This window comes from Heptranchias perlo, chromosome 27 (genome assembly GCF_035084215.1).
Source record: "Heptranchias perlo isolate sHepPer1 chromosome 27, sHepPer1.hap1, whole genome shotgun sequence".
NCBI lineage: Eukaryota > Metazoa > Chordata > Chondrichthyes > Hexanchiformes > Hexanchidae > Heptranchias > Heptranchias perlo.
Window position 1 is genome coordinate 23,181,435 of NC_090351.1, and position 21,342 is coordinate 23,202,776.

At 41.5% G+C, this 21,342-nt stretch overlaps 1 protein-coding gene across 4 annotated transcripts in view; it reads right to left on the reverse strand.

Annotated features, from left to right (window-relative positions):
- The window catches only part of LOC137344466 (TBC1 domain family member 22B-like), a 318,631-nt gene that overhangs the window by 162,949 nt on the left and 134,340 nt on the right, over positions 1-21,342 (reverse strand). For all 4 annotated transcript variants that reach the window (XM_068007450.1, XM_068007451.1, XM_068007449.1 and 1 more), the window contains one exon: positions 3,198-3,312. In XM_068007450.1, coding sequence (XP_067863551.1) covers positions 3,198-3,312 — 115 coding nt within the window. The remainder of the gene's footprint in view (positions 1-3,197; positions 3,313-21,342) is intronic.

The following is a 21,342-nucleotide window of genomic DNA, read 5'->3' on the forward strand; positions in this document are numbered from 1 at the left end:
AGTGCCCTCTGCGACACATCTCTCTCTGCGGTTGCCCTCCCTCCTGCTGTGCAGGTGGATGTGTCACAGCACTGTGTTGTGGAGCTCCATGTGTCAGAGGTGGATGGCGTGGCCGGCGAGGCTGGTGATGCTGTTCGCCCTCCGAGGAGGTCATGACTGCAGCTACGGCGGCCCCCATCCGGAAGATGTACATCTGAGGGGGTCCGCAAGGTATGTACATGTGTCTGGACACCGGGGTAAGTGTACAAGTTGGTGAATTTGATTGTTAGGAGGGTGGTGGTGGCCAAACTTTGTCCAAAGTGACAGAGTGGCCTCCTGCAATGAGTGAGGGTCTCCCCCACCACCTGTCAAATGGACCTTTGCAGCTACCACAGGCTGATGGCTGCAACATGTCCATTTGAACTGAGAGTGTTTCCCCAAGTATGGGAAACAGTCCCAGATATTTCTAAAATCCCACCCCTCCTGAAATATCTCCTTAATCAGGTCTGTAAACGACCTGAAATACCTAAATAAATACTTTAAGTGGCGCCTCGCCGGCTTTAATTGCCGGCGGGAGTCCCACATGCGGGGGCTGCGCGCACATGTCAGCGCGTCAGTGGGAAACCCGGAAGTGGGCGGGTTGGAGCCGGGCTCCCAACCCGCCCCGGGAATCCCCGATTTTCGGAGCTCCCCGCCAGGAACGCAACCGATCGCGGGTGCTAAAATAGAGCCCAATACTCCAGTTGTGGCCGAACCAGTGTTTTATGAAGGTTCATCATGACTTCCAGACTTTTGTACTCTCTGCCTCTATTTATAAATGCCATGATGTGGAGATGCCGGTGATGGACTGGGGTGGACAAATGTAAGGAGTCGCACAACACCAGGTGATAGTCCAACAGCTTTATTTGAAATCACAAGCTTTTGGAGCTTTGCTCCTTCGTCATGTGAAGGAGCAAAGCTCCGAAAGCTTGTGATTTCAAATAAAGCTGTTGGACTATAACCTGGTGTTGTGCGACTCCTTCTATTTATAAAGTCCAGGATCCCGTATGCTTTTTTAACCGCTTTCTCAACCTGCGCTGCCACCTTCAACGATTTGTGCACAATTACCCCCAGATCTCTCTGTTCCTGCCCCCCTTTTAGAGTTCCGACCTCTAGTTTATATTGCCTCTCTTCGTTCTTCCTACCGAAATGTATCACTTCACATTCTTCTGCGTTAAATTTCATCTGCCACGTGTCCACCCATGCCACCAGACTGTCTATATCCTCTTGAAGTCTATCACTGTCCTCCTTGCTGTTTACTGCACTTCCAAGTTTTGTGTCGTCTGCAAATTTTTAAATTGTGCCCTGTACACCCAAGTCCAAGTCATTAATATATATCAAGAAAAGCAGTGGTCCCAGCACCCACCCTTGGGGAACACCACTGTACACCTCCCTCCAGTTCGAAAAACAACCGTACACCACTACTCTCTGTTTCCTGTCACTAAGCCAATTCTGTATCCATGTTGCTACTGCCCCCGTTATTCCAAGGACCACAATCTTGATGATAAGCCTGTCATGGGGCACTTTATCAAACGCCTTTTGAAAGTCCATGTACACCACATCAACTACATTGCCCTCATCTACCCTCTCTGTTACCTCATCAAATAACTCTATCAAGTTAGTTAAACACGATTTGCCTTTAACAAATCCATGCTGGCTTTCCCTAGTCAATCCATTTGTTGGGTAATTTGATGACATCCCTAAAGCTCTATGGTATTGCTACTTTTCAGCATCACTGGAACTTATCTTTGTACACGTTTTACATTCATTATGTCTTTCGTATTTAGAAATGAATCGAATGGAAAAGGAATACTGTTAAGTTATAGGCGAGATTTTCTGCCCATTCAAAAACAATGGGTGGAAAATCTAGCCCATAAGTAAACACAGGGCTTCGTGTAAGTGATCCCTACATCATCTTGAAACACAAGGAGACAAGTAAGTTGAAAGGTAGTTCCTCAGTGGAGGAACTTCTATATTTAATTTAAAATCTCGAACTGATCGTGGGCATTTTATCTCCGCATTTCTTTTGTAGCAAGTTAAATAATTAAAATAATTTTAATCTTCATCAGAGAATTTATTTCCAAATGTTATTTGAAGCAGTGAATAAATACTGTATAAAAAATGCGACATATTCATTTTTTGCAAAGGCCCTGTAATGGATTAAAGCCCAGTCAATACGTTTGGTACTCACCAGAGGATCTACTTCAAGATGTCTTTCTAACACAGAAAGCAGATAGAGCTGAACTATCCATTTTTTTTTAAAAACCTGGTCCCGGAACTAACTTTGTAGAGAGATGTAACTGAGTCGTTCTGCTATGATTAGTATGCAGTGATCCCAATGCTCCCAGGTCACAAGAGAACTATGCTGTGCTGTGCAAATTTTTTCCTCCCCTGGTGGAAGCTAATATCCTACCTATTCTATTTCAAGGATCCAGTGATGTCCTAGTTTCCAGTGTGCAGAAAGAGATGATGTTACACATTTCATATGTACACACTCCCCCTACAAATGCACAAACATTGAAAATCAATCTCCTAAGAGGGCAATACTGTTTGTCAGAGAGGATTTCTTCTACCTTACCTTGAAAAGAAATGTTCTGGACTTTAGCAGTAAGAGGGTGGGCTGCAAGAGTCTCTACATGTCGATTCTCCCAGTTAGAGACACTACAATTTTTATGGCAGCTCAATCAGCAGAAAACTCTCAATTTGCTGAGCCCTAACCCCTTTAAAAAATTAACTACCGTCAGTAACTGACTGAACTGGGAATTTCTTTTCAAATGACAGGAGAAATTAAAACAAATTTTCCTCCCTTCATAAGCTTTAATGAGGAAAGTTCTTTTCTTCAAAAGCATCTCCCAGATTGTACATCTCATACCAGCCAGCTACATTGCTAGGGTCTAGGGGTGGGCCTTTACTTTAAAGAAAATACTTTGAACAGGGTATCTGCCTTCCCTTAAAGATTCATCACTCCCCCTCATATTATTGTTCAGCTTCAAAATACCCTAAGTTAACTTGATTAAATTGCTTCTGTTTGTAGATCAACTGACTTAATTCTTCACAGAAATATGGTTTGTACAGACTTTCATGATCCAAAAAAGAGGCAGTGTATCTCAGATATTTTTTGCTACTGTTAATGTGAGCTACAACCTCGTTGTCAGTCTGGATAAATAATGTAAACTTACCCACATGCTCTGAAAGGAACACTACAAAGAAAGGAGTGACCAGGTCATTAATTCCTTGAACATAACCACTCGCTGGATGTCGAATGGCCCATATGAAGAGAATTCGTTCGAAGATCTGCATAAGAAAAGTGCACAAAGTAGATTTTAGATCAACTGGCACACCAATATCCCAATTGTACAACTCTCACATCAGTTTCAAAAGCATAGTTCAATAAAATTAAATATTATCATTGTCTAAAAAGCACAAATGTAGTTTGAGATTTTAAGTGAAAAATCTACACTCATTTTGTTTTGTATATATGATCAGCAAGTGGTCCACGTATCTAAAGTAAACACTTCTAGAACAGATACTTAACATATTATTGCTTTCAACAAAATCTATTTGCTTAAAATTTTTTGTTTAAATATTGCAGAAGAAATACAGTAGTCAAGAGTTAACAGTAGAGAAATTGATGCTAAAATACATACTGTAATTTATTCTGCAGTACACAAGCACTTCAAATAGTCTTTGTGGAAATACCTGTATTGTTCCAGCATACATCATTCAAAGTACAGGCAATGATCACTTAAGTACTCAGCTCATAAGAACCTTCCCCAACTCACCAGGCACGTTCATGAAAGTTCTGTAATTTGCTTCATTTAAAATGTATCTTTTTAGAATGGGAAAGAGGCCTGAAATCCAGATGTGCACTGCAAACTGTATATTTTTTAAGAGGACGTACGTGTTATTTATGCAGTAGATGTGAAAAGTCACATGAATGTTGAACATCTGTGTGTCTCTGAATGTTCTTGATCATGGAGAAGATGGATTACCCACCATCTATAGTGATTAGCACTGCTCCACAGAGCACGGAGTTACCTGCAATCAGTGGTTCTGGGTAGAGAAAGTGATTGCATATCCATTTAAGGACTTGCACTGGAATAATACCCAGTTCATCTTGTGATACTGCACATGACTGCAATATGTAGCATCGATAGCTTATCAATTATACCCCCACCTTAGTGAGTAAACCTAACTCGTTCTGTGCTAATGCTAAGATGAGGTAAGAAATTAAAACATTAAACAATAATTTCCTCAACTAACAAAACAACTGTTATGAACTGCAATTCCAGTCTGGATAAACTGCCCTAGCTATTGGTCTTACATTGAACAATTGCTCTTCACACTAGAAACTGTCATACTTGTACCTGATTGGCTCAAGTATCATTTTCATACCACATCAACTAATCACAACTGAACAGGTAAGCAATATCAATCAAGTATTGGTTGACATCAACCAATAAAATAAAGTAGAAGAGTAATCAATGAAATCACTAAATATTTTTGAAAAGCATTTCAGCTGCCATCTTGTTTTGTCCTTAATCAGATAAAAACTCCATACTCCATACAGCAGTTATCATACACCAAAGAAAAGGTGCAGCTCTGCATTCCAACACATTGACATAGTTTCAAAGGAGAAGTTCCAGGAATTGCTGTTAAAACTTACAAGAGTTACTCAGAGCAGAACTGGCTGTGACTTTGGCACATGGACTGTTTACACAAAATAACTATCTTGCCTCAGTGGAAGAATCTTTAACTTTGTTACCTGGTTTGTCCACATCTTAGCATTTCACAGTCAGTGAACACTGAGCCTGCAGTAATAAGTCCTGCATCTCTGGGAAAACTTACTCAAAGCCACAATAAGCACCTAAAAAGATATTGAAGAATAACAGCACATTGAGTCTGCCTCCATTTCCAAGAAAAAAAGGACTTCGATGTGACCCAAATAGTTATCTCTCTTTCCAGAGCATCTGACGTACTTAAATACGTATTTAACCATGGCCAAAGACGATCTAAAGTTTTGTCATGAGTACTCGAGTAAATAAAAAATATGGTTTAAAAAGCTAATATATATAAATTAATAACCATTTTTTTGCTTGTTGTTTTTCATTTCTGGATTTTTGAATATTTTTGTTTAAACAGCCAGTACTCATGACAACAGGAAGACCTCCATTGGAGCAGTTAGTGAGGCAGATGGTGTGGGAAAGCTGAACTAACACACACAACTGAAGATACACAATAGTGGAAGCACCAGGAATTATTATTTACCAATTCAGGCTTCTCACAGGTTCAAGTTTGGAAACCTTTCCAACAGAAATCATTTTTTTTTAAATAAAAAGCTTTCACCATTTAAACACAAATACTCATTAGTAAAAATCAGAACTGGATGGAAAAATATCTGAACATTGTTAATCAGAACTTTTTAAAAAAAGAGATCATTTATATAGAGAAGCTTTTAATATTAAAATAATCCAGTTGTACAAATAAAATAAATTTAAAAAAACCTTCTTTTGGCCTTTACAATTGAGACATTCACACCTGAGTGTGAAGCAAGAACCCACTTCTACTAGAAATGGAAACAAATCATAAATTTCATTAAGTACACCCAATCTGTCCCAAAAGATTCATAAATTCATGTATCCATGTAGGATGCTTTTAATTCATTATTTTTTTTTAGCACACTACATATTTTGGCAAGTCTTCCACACAGCTTGGGAGTTATCCAAGAAACCTGATTCAGGTTGTTTAAATGGATGACCTTTGCCTGAACTTCTCTACCTGCTACACTGGCCTTCTTCCAGATCTTGCTTCAACAGTCTGGGTCCATGGTAATGTCTGAATCAGTTTCTCATGCCTTATTCAAACCAAAGAGAGTATTTTTAGCTTGTAAGCCATTAGTGTGAGCCAAGGTGAAATGGTCCACGTAGGAATTTTAGGGTTTGCACAACAGTGAAGGCTGCATTGCCAATGGCCCAGTGCTAAGTAACAATGGCAAGCTTCCATGGGCGGCAGCAGCTCTTCACACCTCGCACAAGTGGCCATTCACAATGCCATCAACAATGCATGCTGGCAGGCTACATCCATCACAGGCCAAGCCTGATCCTGTCCTCACCCAACATTTATGCATTTATATTTCCTAACATGGATCATTTAACAATCAGGAATTCTGGCAGACATTTAAGCCAACTGTATTGTTCCCAGTGCTGCCCTGCCTGAGATCAACTAACCTGGCACAGACCACCTATTGAATCTGGCACCATCAAAGTCTGTATGGTTCAATATCCAACAGGAGGTGATTTACCCACAAAACCTTCAGGAAGGAAAGTTTACAAACCTTTTACCACGCCAAATTTAGGATTGTTGGGAGGCAAAAGTCTAACGTCTCAGTGGTACTATCTCATGCCAATTGATGGCCTGCTTTTTCTTAGTGCAAAGCAGAATAGAAAACATTCTATCTACTGCAAGTGCCATTTACTTTTGAACTGGAAATATTATATTGTTTCACAAGGCTGTGTGTTGGGGCTACTCTTATTTACTCCATACATAAGTGATCTCAACTTAGGAATTGAGAGAAGAATATTGACATTTATTAAATACACCAAATTGGTGGGTATGGCAAATTATAATGAGGATTATGAAAAATTACAGAAGAACATAGCTGGATTAGCAGGATAAGCTGATATGTGGCAGATTCAGCTCAAAGAGGAAAAACATGAAATAATAAATTTTGAAAGTAAGAATAGGGAAAGGAAATATACCTTAAATACACACACGGTAGTACATGTACACGAGGCCATAAAAAGACTAAACAAAATCCTAGCGAGGCACTGCATACAAAAGTAAAGAGCTAATTTTGAACTTCGACATAACTTAGTTATGCAGGAATTAGATTACTGAGCTGGATTTTGCTGTGAACGGTGAACGAATGGCACCAGCTGTTCGTTAGACTTGCACATGCCCACAGACTTTCCATGGGCTTTTGCAGAGCAAGTTGCTTTCAACGGGAGAGCCAAATGGCATGGCGCCCTCTGCAGGGCATATGAGACCTGTGTGAACAGGGCAAGCAGCTGTGTATCTCCTTAACCAATCAGGTTGAAGATTCGTTAATGAGCAGCGCAAGGATTGAACCAGGAAGTGCAAGTTATGAATCGTGAATTCAATATCAAATCAGGAACAATAAGTGAAATGATGAGGGGGAAAATAAGACTGCATTAAGAGACAGAAAGAAAAAGTAAGAAAAAAATGGTTTATTTAATTTTTTTTAAATGTCCAACAATAATTACCTAAAGGAATGAGACTCCACGCTTGTAAAAGTTAATTTTCAGTGCCAGAGAGGTTGTTTGACAGTAATTAAGACTTATCACACCGATAAAAGGGTACTTACACTGGAATAGACAACCCTAACTTTTTTTGGTGAGTTTAGTCCATATCTATGAGGTAAGTACAGGAACTTCACACCATTTTGAACAGCAATTTCCATATTTTTGCCTTTAACTGCGCATGTGCGGTCGCTGGAACTTACTGTCTGATTTGCACATATATAATGGTGAGCGCTGTTAGCAAAAATCCGGCTCAATATGTATCATTTTAGGCACCCCATTACAGGAAGGATATTAAAGCAATGGGGAAAGTGTAGCGCAGATTCATTTAGGGTGTTACTAGGAACGAAGGGTTACAGTTATGAAGACAGACTTCAGAATTTAGGGATTTTTTTCAGTTGACCTGAGAGGCTAAGGGGTGACCTGATAGGGGTCTGTACAATTATGATAAAGTAAATAAAGATAGATTGTTTTCATTGTTTGGTGAGACAATAACCGGGGGCACAAATCTAAGGCAATCACAAAAAAGATTAAACAGCACTCAGAAATTGTCTTTACACAAAGGATAATCAGAATTGGGAATTCTCTGCCACAAATCATTGTTGCAGCAGTGTCCATAATTTTTTTAATAACGGAATTGGGTAGTTGCTTGAAAAAGAATATCAATGGGTATGAAGAATGAATAGGAAAATGGAATGATCTCTCAGAGAAAAATACTGACACAGACTGGATAGCCCATTTTTATGCTGTACCATTCTATGATTCTATAGGTGGGCAGGAAGATGCTATCTTGGTGTTGGGTAGTCAGAGAGTTCAAGTCAGATTCTGGAAGGGCAGCAGAAAGGAGGGGAGATTTTGGACAGCCAACATGGAGAAGCAAGGGAATTTGGGATCTGCTGCCGAGGAAGCAAAAAATATAAAATAAGGAACAACGTTTAAAAACTGTAAGAATTAGAGAGCTAAAAATAAAAGTTTAAAAAGTTGTTACCTTGTGCTCCTGTTGCTATCTGATATTCATACTTGGGATGTAGGTGTCACTGGCAAGGCCAGGATTTAGTGCCCATCCCTAGATTCCCTGAAGTGGTGGTGGTGGATATCAAATGGTTTTCAAGAAACAAATGTTGAAATCTGATTAGTCTGTGGTATACGATAGTTAGCACGAAGTTAGTTAGAAGACTGGTATTCTGAAGACATTCAGTATTCACTAACTCCCAGAAAGAGTTATCATCACTGCATGCTTTATTTTGGTAAACTAGATTTCAATCCAGTTAATACTTCACCCTTGATTCCCTGACCCCGAATTTTCTTTATATGTCTCACATATGCAACTTTTTCAAATGCCATCTGCCAATCTAAATGAAACATCCACCAAATTGGTCTTCATCCACTGATTTAGTTATCTTCTCAAAAGAGGTTCAATAAGTTGTTGATATTATTGTTTCTAAATCAATGCAAACCATCTCTCATGGAATCTGTGCTCTTTCGATGAATATTGATGGCATCTGACATAATTGTCCCAAGTTTTGCCCCACAACTGGATTAGAGCAGCTGGTCTGTAGTTGCTGGTTTCCTCACTTTTTTCCCCAAAAATTAGACGAGCAAAAGAGTGAGTGAACTATGCAGGTCTAAATCACGAGAGGTTTATTCTTTGTTGCTGACTATCAAGTCATACGAACTTATGAATTAAGAACAGGAGTAGGCCATTCGGCCCCTCGAGCCTGCTCCGCCATTTGATAAGATCATGGCTGATCTGATTGCAACCACAACCCTACTTTTCCGTCTACCTACTATAACCTTTGACTCCCTTGTTAATCAGGAATCTATCTGACTCAGCCTTAAAAATATTCCATGACCCTGCCTCCACTGCTCTCTGGGGAAGGGAATTCCACAGACTCATGACCCTCAGAGTAAAAAATTCTCCTCATCTCTGTCTTAAATGGGAGACCCCTTTTTTTTAAACTGTGGCCCCTAGTTCTAGTCTCTCCCACAAGGGGAAACATCCTCTCAGCATCAACCCCTTCTAGTCCCCTCAGGATCTCATATGCTTCAATAAGATCAACTCTCATTCTTCTAATCTCCAATGTATACAGGTCCAACTTGTCCAACCTTTCCTCATAAGATAACCCCCTCATCCCAGGAATCAGTCGAGTGAACCTTCTCTGAACCGCCTCCAAAGCAATTTTATCCTTTCTTAAATAAGGAGACCAAAAATGCACACAGTATTCGAGATGTGGTCTCACCAATGTCATGTACAACTGTAGCAAAACATCTCTACTTTTATATTCCATTCCCCTTGCAATAAATGACAACATTCCATTTGCCTTCCTAATCACTTGCTGTACCTGCATACTAACTTTTTGTGATTCATGTACTAGGACACCCAGATCCCTCTGTACCTCAGAGTTCTGCAATCTCTCTCCATTTAAATAATATACTGCTTTTCTATTCCTCCTGCCAAAGTGGACAAGTTCACATTTTCCCACATTATACTCCATCTGCCAAATTTTTGCCCACCCACTTAACCTATCTATATCCCTTTGCAGACTCCTTGGGCTCGATATTAGGAGGGGGGCGGGTTGGCAGCGGGGGGTCGACTGGGCGCGTGGGTAACTCGCCCAGTGAATTCGGGGTGCTCCGCACGCGATTGTGGCCTAATTGAAGGCACTTGTCTTGGCTTCCGGGTTTCGCGCTGGAAAGCTGCGCAGCGGGCGCACTGCGCACCCGCATCATAGGCTGTCAGCTGGAAGAGCCCTATTTAAAGGGGCAGTCCTCCACTGACTGATGCTGCAGAAAGGAGCCAAAATTACAGCATGGAGCAGCCTAGGGGGAAGGCTGCTCCCAGGTTTAATTATGCCTCACTCCAGGTCCTACTGGATGGGGTGGAGGAGGAGGAGGAGGAGGACAGAGATCTTCTCCCCGGCGGATGGGAGGACGTGGCCTGCCTCTGCCACCAAGAAGGCCTGGCTCGAGGTGGCAGAGGAGGTCACCAGCACCACCAACATATCACGCACCTGCATACAGTGCAGGAGGCGCTTCAATGACCTAAGTAGGTCAGCCGAAGTGAGTACACTTACTCATTCCCCTACACTCCATCTGCCACATCACCGCCCCCACCCCACATCTCCTTCTGCACTGCCAACACTACTCTATCACATCACTCCTCACACCCACTCAAAGCTCATCCTCATCTTACCTGCACTTACTCACCTCGCCAGTACTCATCCTGCCACTACCACTCAACCCAATCCTCATACAATCTCATGGCTCCGTCTCATACTCAGTCTCTCGTGCATCTCTTTCACGGTCAGCCTCACCCAACCTGCCACTACCTGTGCTGCAGCCACAGGGCATGCACACGTATGTGCAGTAGGAAGCATAAGGCAAACGTGTTGTGAGTATGAAGGGGATGCACAAGGGTGTTTGAGGGTTTGTCATGGTTTTTACTTATATTTGATTTCTGATCACTCACATTACATATTATATTGTCACCACTTCTGCCACGTCTTTGCAAATCTTGTCTGGTTTGTGCAATAATGCCCTTTCCTGAGGATCACCATGAAGACCCACAACCGATGCCACTCATTGTGTCACTGCAGAGCGGGTGTAGGGGTATTTGCAGGGCTCTTTTGTGCAGACGACTGAGAGATGTCGGCGATGTCCCTGGTAGCACCCTGGAAGGATGCAGAGGAGAAGTTGTTGAGGGCAGTGGTGACTTTGACAGCGACAGGTAAGAAGATGGTGCTCGGGCCAGCCGGGAGCAGCCTGGCAAGAAGGAGGCTGCAGGTGTCCACGACTACATGTCGAGTGACTCTGAGCCTCCGTGTGCACTGCTGCTCAGAGAGGTCCAGGAAGCTGAGCCTCGGTCTGTGGACCCTGTGGCAAGGGTAGTGCCTTCTGAGACGCATCTCTCTCTGCAGTTGCCCTCCCTCCTGCTGTGCAGGTGGATGTGTCACAGCACTGTGTTGTGGAGCTCCACGTGTCAGGGGTGGATGACGTGGCCGGCGAGGCTGGTGATGCTGTTCGTCCTCCGAGGAGGTCATGACTGCAGCTATGGTGGCCCCCATCCAGAAGATGTACGTTTGAGGGGGTCCGCAAGGTAGGTAAATGTGTCTGCACACCGGGGTTGAGGTTGCAAGTTTGTGAATTTTATTGTTAGAAGGAGGGTGGTGGAGGCCAAACGTTGTCCAAAGTGACAGAATGGCCTCCTGCAATGAGTGAGGGTCTCCCCCCTTCCACCTGTCAAATGGACCTTTGCAGTTGCCACAAGCTGGTGGCTGCAACATGTCCATTTCAACTTGGAGTGTTTCCCCCAGTACGGGAAACATGCTCAGTTGAGTTGAAAATCCCACTCCTCCTAAAATATCCTACAAATCAGGTCTGCAAACGACCTGAACTATCTAATTAATTGGTTTAAGTGGGATCCCGCAGGCTTTAATTGCCGGCGGGAGTCCCGCATGCGGGGACTGCGCAAGCATCTAAGCGCGTCACTGGAGAACCCGGAAGTGGGCGGGTTGGAGCCGGGCTCCGGACCCGCCCCAGGAATCCCCGATTTTCAGAGCCCCCCCACCGCCACGAACCCGCTGGCTCGGACGTCCGAACATCGAGCCCCTTATGTCCCATGATGGATCTTGGATCTTATTTATACCACATATCAGTGATTTTAGCAGTAGATTGATATTAGTTTAAAAAAGCAGAATTACTTTACTCGATGAAGACTCATTGCTGTAGAAGTCTGCCAACTGTTGTCAACTGGTCATGTGGCAACTTATAAATTCAATGTCAGGCTGGGATGGTTGGTGCACACATCAAAGAACAGCAGAAAACAGCAGGCAATGTTTTTGTCATTATGTAGTACGATATGGGAGATGGACACCGAAAATTGCTGCATTCTGTTGTGTGATGGAGGCTAGTTGCAGGTATTTTTCATTTTGGTAGACAAAAAACTGCCAGATTTAAGGGCAATTCATTGCATGACTTTATATCCATGCATACATGATGTGATACATTACATTAGTTTAAATATTTTAAAAGAGTTACAAAATAAGTTAAAATATTTGATAAAATGATAAAACATTTCCATTTACACAACGATTTTTAGTGTATTTTGTAATGTCAGCTGAGGTTTCTGACTTTGCACTCATTCCCATGTAGTAAACAGTGGAGTTAACTTGTGTTGCACCTTTTAATTAGCATTTATTTTGTTATACTTTGTGAACAAAACAATAGTGCAAATTATGCATTATTTTACACTAAAAAGAAAATAGTATCTGTTTGGCTATTACAATAGAGATCTCAATTTAAATTGATGGCATTAAAGTAAAATGGTTTTCAAATCCTGTCGAAGTTCTCAAGTGTGTTTTCATCTATTTCATCTGCTTACATTTTAAGATGCATACAGTACATCTGACCTGCATAGATTTCTTAGAGACCGTCACAGAAGAAATCAAGTTTTCAAAGGTTTTGTCCCCCAGATATTAAGCATGCTGGAGAAATCTTAATATTCTGCCCTTTCAGAATAGATAATCAGAAATGGATGTTAATCTGTCGGGATTATAGATCTGACATCTCTCCTTGCTCTACCCATGGCAGTTACAGCATTTATAATAACTGTCTTTATAGCTAAAGACCTAAAAGGAAATTATGAATTCTGACAAAAAAAAGTTCAGATATGAAACCAAAGATTTAATAGACGATTTGAAACTGACAATCTAGTCAGGGACAAGGGCAATGCTTTTATGTACAAATTTTAGGTGTTTGAAAGCTTAACTGCACAAGAATGTTCATGAATTGGATGAAGCCACAATTCCTTTATTCCTTCAATTTTTTTTGTCCACATTCACACTAAATTTTATCAGGGGATACCATTGTGTTAATATCTCATGAATACTGCAGAGTGCATGGTTACTGGTGCTCTGAATTCACCTTGTTCACATTGTGGAGTAGATTCAATGCATCAGCAGCAACCACAAAGAAATTGTGCAGTTGTTCTAAAGTTAAATTGACAACTTCATGTTTTCAATTGCTGGCCTTGCCCAATATCGTGGGTGGTCCGTATAGATAAACAATGTAAAATAAGCCTTGCTGGCTATACAAACAGGCTGGGAACTCAGATTACCTCAGGACAGAACAAAATAGTAGCCAGTAGCATCCAGATGTGATGGTCATTTACATTTGCTGCCAGTTCCATTTTGCATCTGGAAACCTATATGAAATCCACCTGAGGTGAGACTCGCTGTGCCTTTGGTAACATATGTATAACTCCATTTGCATCATGGTACTACACTAAATGGCAGCACTGCAATATAAACAAGGGCTATTACAGTGAAGCACATAGAAGTTATATATCATTACAGGTGTAAGTGCATAACTTCTTCAGTATAATTATACTTTAGAACAATAATATGAGTTTCAACATAGAATGATAGAAAATTTACGGTACTGAAAGAGGCCATTCGGCCCATTGTGTCCGCGCCGGCTGAGAAACGAGCCACCCAGCCTAATCCCACTTTCCCGCATTTGGTCCGTACCCCTGCAGGTCACAGCTCTTCAGATGCACATCCAGGTATTTTTTTAAAAAATGAGTTGAGGGTTTCTACCACCCTCTCAGGCAGTGAATTCCAGACCCCCACCACCCTCTGGGTGAACATTTTTTTCCCCATTTCCACTCTAATCCTTCTACCAATCACTTTAAATCTATGCCCCCTGGTTATTGACTCCTCCGCTAAGGGAAATAGTAACAAAATTAGGAATAACTACATGCCAATGATTAATTTCCATTCCATAGCGGAATAATGACAGATTCTGCAATTATACCATGCTTAAGCTTGTATTCATTATGAATTCATTCAAAAATTTATTTCAGCTGTGTGCATTCTAAAATTCTTCACATAGTAACTGGTTGTACATCTTTGAGCACTAATCTCCACAATCACAGCTGGATGATGAGTGATAATAAAAAGCGTGAACTCTGTGGGTGCTGTTAAATGACTCTAATTAGTTCTAAGCCTTGTAGGAAAAGGCAGAAAATGAGTAATAGTTCCTGGCATGTGGGATAAGAAACAAGTGCTGGCTCCATTTTATAAGATATGCCTAATTATGCTATTAATACTCAGCCTTTACAGAATAAATCCCTGGAAGGATGAAACAAAAGGCCAAGTGTGATTATCATCAAATATGCTGCATGTAATTCAAGTCCTGCCAGACATAAGGCAACGTGCAAAGGTTTCACCAGATTAAAACCCTTGGTTGTTTGATGGATATTCCTAAAGCACAAGTTAAATTACCAGTCAAGAAACCCATGAATTTCGTATTATTTTTTACTCCACGGAAGTGGCAACATGATCCATTGAAGAGCATTTGGTCATCCCAACGTAGCTAGGTAACATCAAGGTCCTGAATAATGCCATGGCATACTAACGTACAAATGTGAAAGTTTTTGCCTGAAATTCGTCTCTCTGCAATTTTAACAGAGGCGCTAACCAGTTTAAAATAAATGGGCTAACACCTCCATTAAAATAGCACAGAGACATTTTATATGAATACATTAGCATTTGGTATCCCATGACATAATTTCAGTGCTCAAATTAACAAAATGCTTGTGAAATCAAAACTGTGCCTCAGTTTCCTTTGGTTATTGAAAGGAGGATTAAAAGGAACAGTATTCATCTGAATGTTCAAATAATCATATACATTATAAAGTGAGATGTTTTTATTAATACTGTGATAGATAATTCTTCTCATTCCCTAGTATAGGCCTCAAAACAACAGGTTTTATGTACTGGTTAGTGCTAACCCAACAGCGTAAGTGACTAAAAACTGTTAATCTCTAACATCTTCCAGTTCATCGACCCAAAAACGTTAACACGGTTTCTCTCTCCACATTCCTGATCTGCTGAGCATTTTCTAGCATTTTCTGTTTTTATTTCAGATTTCCAGCCTCCATAGTATTTTTCTTTGTTTTAGTATAAGTGACCCAATGCTTCTACCATTAGAGGCAACAAAACTTTTATGGAACGGGAAATTCAGCTGGTATCTCTCATAACAATTGCCACTGGCAAATATAAACAGCTCATGTTGGTGTAGGTTGCCAGTTGGATGTGGCCACAGGCTGGCATCGCCGCCCTCTATAAAGCGAAGCAATGTGCTTTTGGCACTGCTGACAGAATTGACTTTCTCTGACATCAGGAAAGGTCCTTACCAAAGTCACAAAATTAATTGCAGTAAATGAGCATCCATATTCACAACTGCACACTTACCCTTAGCTGTTGAATCTGACCCACGGTACTAATATGACTGATTAGATACAATGGAAACCAAATTTCATGTTTCTAGGTTTTTATTTTAGATATTTTCTCATGTTCAGCATCACCGGCCACTCCAGTAAACAGACCTCATGTACCCTGCGATTAGTAGTGGGCAATACTGCCTAAAATCTCGGTAAGCCACAGCAAGACTAAGGAAGAACCCTTACTCTGTACACCAAATACTGGAATGTATCATGTGCCACCACAAGATTCTCCTTTCTTCTATCTAACTGCTACAACTACAAAGTGCTCCCCCAATGGCTTCAGCGAGCTGGGAGAAGGCTGTTGCTCATGGGGGGACACTGGAGATGTCTATGGTCAGTGACTCCTGGGTGCTTGAACCTGAGGATCTTGGATCATTCCAGTTTTTTCCTCAACTCACCAAAGCAGAATTTCCAAACTATTAATGATCCTAAATCCAGGAGAATCCACTCTGCAGGAAGTCCAGAGTTTACACTGTCAACTGTAAATTGAAGTCCGCAAGAAAATGGATGTGGTCTGGTTCACAAACTACAGAATAAACAAGGCATTAACGGCATTGTAAATTCATAAAAGCAGAAGATAGAATTTGTAAAAGTCAAGAGAGAGAATGGATTGTAGTTGGCACTTCTCTTTATCCCATCATTGCAGGGAAACTGATTCCAGGCCAGCTTTAACTTGCAGTTAGAAAGCATGAAACAGGTAACCAAGAGAGGGCGGAGAAACCCCAGTGCAAATATCTTCCTTTATAGCATACTGCAATTTAGTTCTCTCAATATAAATAAATACATCTAATACTGTTTCAGAGTCCATACCAATGAAAAGTACTGACGTTAAATTGAACCCAGGGAAAATAAAGTTTATCTAACTGTGCAAGAACTTTACAATCTACGCGTAACTATCACTCACAGTTTGAGGTCTTCCTCACATACAGAGCAAAGCGCATTGAAGGATAAAATTTATCCCATTTAAAATATTTTCAATAACTACCTGTAGAGAAATATTTACAAGTTTCTGAATTGCCAATCCTGATTTTATCAATTTAAATAATGCATTCTTGCATGAGACACAATGTCACTATATCATTAAATAAAGACTGGAGTAACAGAGGAAAGAATCATAGACTTTCTCCATGAGGACCTCATCGATGGTTTAAACTAACTGCCCAAGAGCACAAACATTGCAGATCAACAGAAGCCTCAAAATAATCAATGCCTAATCTGATAGAAACTAAAACATGTTATTTTTGGAATAAATTGAATAGCCTGGTGGTGAAGGATAGAATACTAGAGCCTGATCTTCAATTGCTTCCAAGCCTTTATTTACAGAGATCCGCATTACCCACTGCACACCCCCTAGATAAGCTCTCATATAAATGGATAGAGTGTCCCCAATTGATACGCGCCACCTGAATACAATTAATACTAACTGATATTAATCATATGGATACAATTAACAATGTTCACAGGACAGTGCAGTTATTAAAGGCAAAATATATTTCCCTTTAATTTTCCTTTATAAAAAGTTAGATATATTCACGAATGCCCTGTTGCCAATGGGGAGCCGTGGCTCCTCGTAAGGATTATGGGTTAGAGAATCTCTGCTACAGTGTTGTAGCTCCAGCTTTGAATCACACTCCCTCTGAGCATGGGTTTCCACTGGCAATGCAGGATTGGTAAATTTATCCGAGTGTCAAAACTAAATATTTTGCCCATCCCACTGTGACCATAGATTAGAAGCTACTGTTGGTTTTATTTTTAAACACCAAACCAGTAAACCCTTCCTAAATTACACCCAAAAAAGCCCTGTTGATGTAAAAGACTGACGAACAACCATATGCAGCAATTTCTCCATGTTTAACTGTCCATTTGGTAGGATGCAACTGGTGCACTCTGCTGAAAAGGATGTTTGTCCCTCATGCAGATCTGCCGAATTTCACCCATTAAGAGTGGCAATCACTCATTTTAGTTTAAAAATATTCACCTTACAGTACCTACACCATTTTGATTTACAGGTTTCCAATCTAGGTAACTTTTACCAATCTCAAACATAATTCCTATATTTCCCCAATATTGACAGCTCTGGCCTTAAACCCTTCAGACATATATCTTGCCTCATCTTTGCAGAGAATGTTGTGGAGAGATTTTGCATCTGGATGGCATTCCCCCTCACAAATATGTTCACACTTGGTGTAGGTACTGTAAGGTGAATATAGTCCAGTTAATTCTCCAGTTTCAAATTCTTTGATAGGTGGAGGATTGTTAGGGAACAATGGTAAGGGAAGTTTTTCTTAAGCACAACAATTTTCCATTGTTTCTTTTTGGGGTTCCATAAAGGTGAGTGATGGGATGGGGAAGAGAGTGCACTTTTCCTCCCATCTGTCTGGCAGTTGCTTAACCTTATTTGTTGAGTTAGGTCTGGTTGGATGCTGAGCTTGCACAATCACCCACTTGACAGATGCCCTGATGAATAAGGAGGGACAATTTCCTATTAATGTTTTAAAAAAAGTGAACGGCATATTCCTTGTGTTACATTTCAGGCTTTACCCAATATCTTCATTTATGTTTGCTAAAAGCGCTTCTCATAAGCTGACTGACTATCTCATGAACCAAAATTTTCAGCTTTATTCCCCATTAAATCAGAGTTGAGCTGTGAGTGAGGAAATGTATTTGCAATGCAGGTACACACAAAAAATTCCTTCGAAAAGATCCAAGTCATTTTTTCTTGAAACAACTTGCATTTACATAGCACCTTTAGCGTAGTAAAACGTCCCAAGGTGCTTTACAGGAGCGTAATCGGACAAAAAATTAATACCAAGCCAAAAAAGGAGACATTAGGACAGGTGACCAAATGCTTGGTCAAAGAGGTCGGTTTTAAGCAGAGTGTTAAAGGAAGAGCGGTGGAGGCGAAGAGGTTTGGGGAGGGAATTCCAGAGCTTAGGGTCTTGATGGCTGAAGGCATGGCCACCAATGGTGGGGCGAAGAAAGTCAGGGATGCACAAAAGGCCAGAGTTGGAGGAATGTAGAGTTTTTGGTGGGTTGTTGGGCTGGAGGAGGTTACAGAGAATGGAAGGGGCGAGGCCATGGAGGGATTTGAACACAAGAATGAGAAGTTTAAAATCAAGGCATTGGTGGACCAGGAGCCAATGTAGGTCAGCAAGCACAGGTGAACAAGACTTCAGCGAGATAGGATAAGGGCAGGAGAGTTTTGTATGAGCTCAAGTTTATGAAGGGTGGAAGATGGGAGGGAGGCTGGCCAGGACAGCATTGGAATTTTCGAGTTTGGAGGTAACAAAAGCATGAATGAGTGTTTCAGCAGCAGATGGGCTGAAGCAGGGGCAGACATGGGCGATACTATGGAGGTGGAAGTAGGCGGTCTTGTGGTGGAGAGGATATGTGGTTGGAAGCTCAGTGCAGGGTCAAATAGATCACAGATTGCGAACAGTCTGGTACTGCCTGAGACAGTGGCCAGAGAGGGGGATGGAATCGGTGGTATGGGGACGGAGTTTGAGGCGGGGGCCGAAGACAATGGCTTCGGTTTTCGCAAAGATTAATTGGAGGAAATGTTTGCTCATCCAGGACTAGATGTCAGACAAGCAGTTTGACAACACAGAGGCAGTGGAGTGTTTGAGAGAGGTGGTGGTGAGCTAGAGCTGGGTGTCGTCAGCGTACATGTGCAACCTGACATTGTGGCTTCGGAAGATATCGCTGAGTGGCAGCATGTAGTAGAGGAAGGGGGCAAGGATAGATCCTTGGGGGACTCCAGAGGTAACAGGGCAGGAAAAGAAAGCCATTGCAGGGGATTCTCTGGCTATGACTGGATAGGCAAGAGTGGAATCAGGCAAGGACAGTCCCACCCAGCTGGACAAAGGAGGAGATGCGCTGGAAGAGGATGGTGTGGTTAATGGTGTCAAAGGCTGTAGACAGGTCAAGAAGGATGAGGAGGGATGCTTAGTAGAAATGTTCATCAACATAACTATTCATTCACTTTTAAGCAATTCAGATTGACCCCAACTACCTAAAATCAGATAAAAGCAAGGTTTATTTGACCATATGTGGTTCTCGGGAGATTACTTAGGAGTATTTTCTCCCTTCTTTTACTAAATCTGAAGTCGAGTCCCTGTCGAAATTATTTAACTCTAGCTGAATGTTAATGGACTCATCATCAAGAAGGTACTAAACCTACTCCATGAGGAAAACACAGTGGAACATTGCACAGAAACTGGATTGGTTATGCTTAATATGTCTCCAACTGCTCTATAAAGAAGGGAACGGTCAATAGCTATTTTGGTTTATCGCAGTCTCCCCTTAGTGGTCGAATGTATGACTTTGTATGACCAAGGATGCAATGTGCTGGTTTCTACCTGCCTCGCCAACATTCACACTACTGAAGGTTTGTGCGTCCAACATGGATGCAAACATTTTTTTTTATTAAGAGAGTTTCCTTCTCTCTTCGCTTCAGGTACATCCAAATTCCTTTTTTTTGCAAGGGAAATGGCAGAAAAGGGGATTGCAACTGTGTATATGTCAGAGTAGATAAAGCACTTGTACTCAACCATTCCTCTCCCAATTGGATTGGCTGAATCAAAACAATTGTGACATGGTGGTTAGCAGAAATTTTCATTAACATAACTATTTATACACTTTATATTCCAACTTATATTTTGTATTGATTTTTTTATACCTCAATTCCTATTGCTCGACTCCAACAGTTTCCATCTCGTTGACAGTATTAGTTAACCTAGCTGTGATTGTCCTCTTCCAACGGTTGAGTCATTGCCATTTCAATGCTTCCTTTTTGGGAAATCAAAACAATTCCTTTCTTTTTAAAAGGCAGATTAGGATCAATTTTGGAGAACAAAAGGGCTCCAGAGTCACTCGTGTCTTTTTGTGGGAGAATGTCTATGCATTGTTCAGTGAGGGACTATTTCATGTACCTCCAGGAAGGCTCCAGGTCTTCAACATCCTTCAGAGAATAAACTCTTTGTAAATCCACCACTACCACCAGTATTATGGAGTGCCTTGAATGTAGAAGGCATAAGGAAAACTGACAGTGAGCCAAATGAGGAGCGACCAAGAGAGGTGAACAAAAGCTTGATCGGGGGTGGGTTACAAAGAGGGTCTTAAAAGGAAGCGAGAGAGAGGTTGAGAGACAGAGGGGTTTAGGAAAGGAATTTCAGAGAGTGGGATGTCGCTGGCTGAAGGCACAGCTGCCAACGGTGGGGAAAAGGGTGCTCAGTGATGCACAACATACTAGAATCAGAGGAACGGTAAGAGAAGGTTGTAAGGCTAGAGGGGGTTACAGGGATAGGGTGGGGCATGAACATGGAGGATTTAAATGCAAGGATGAAAATTTTATATTTGAGGTTTTGCGGAACCACGAACCAAAGCCACAGCAAGGATGGTATGGGACTGGATATCTGCAACATTTTGGACAAGCTGAAGTTTATGGATAGTGGAGGATGGGAGGTTGGAGGATGGTAGGCCGGCCAGGAGAGCATGGAACAATTTAGTCTGGAGGTGACTCAGGCATGAATGAGTGTTTCAGGGCTGATGGGCCGAATTAGGGACAGAGGCAAGCAATGTTATGGAGGTGAAACTAGCCAGTTTCATGATGGAGAATACAGGAGGTTGGAAGCTCAGCTCAGGATCGAACAGGATACTGAAGTTGCAAAGAGTCTGGTTCAGCCTGAGTCGGTGGCCATGGAGTAGGATGGAATCAGT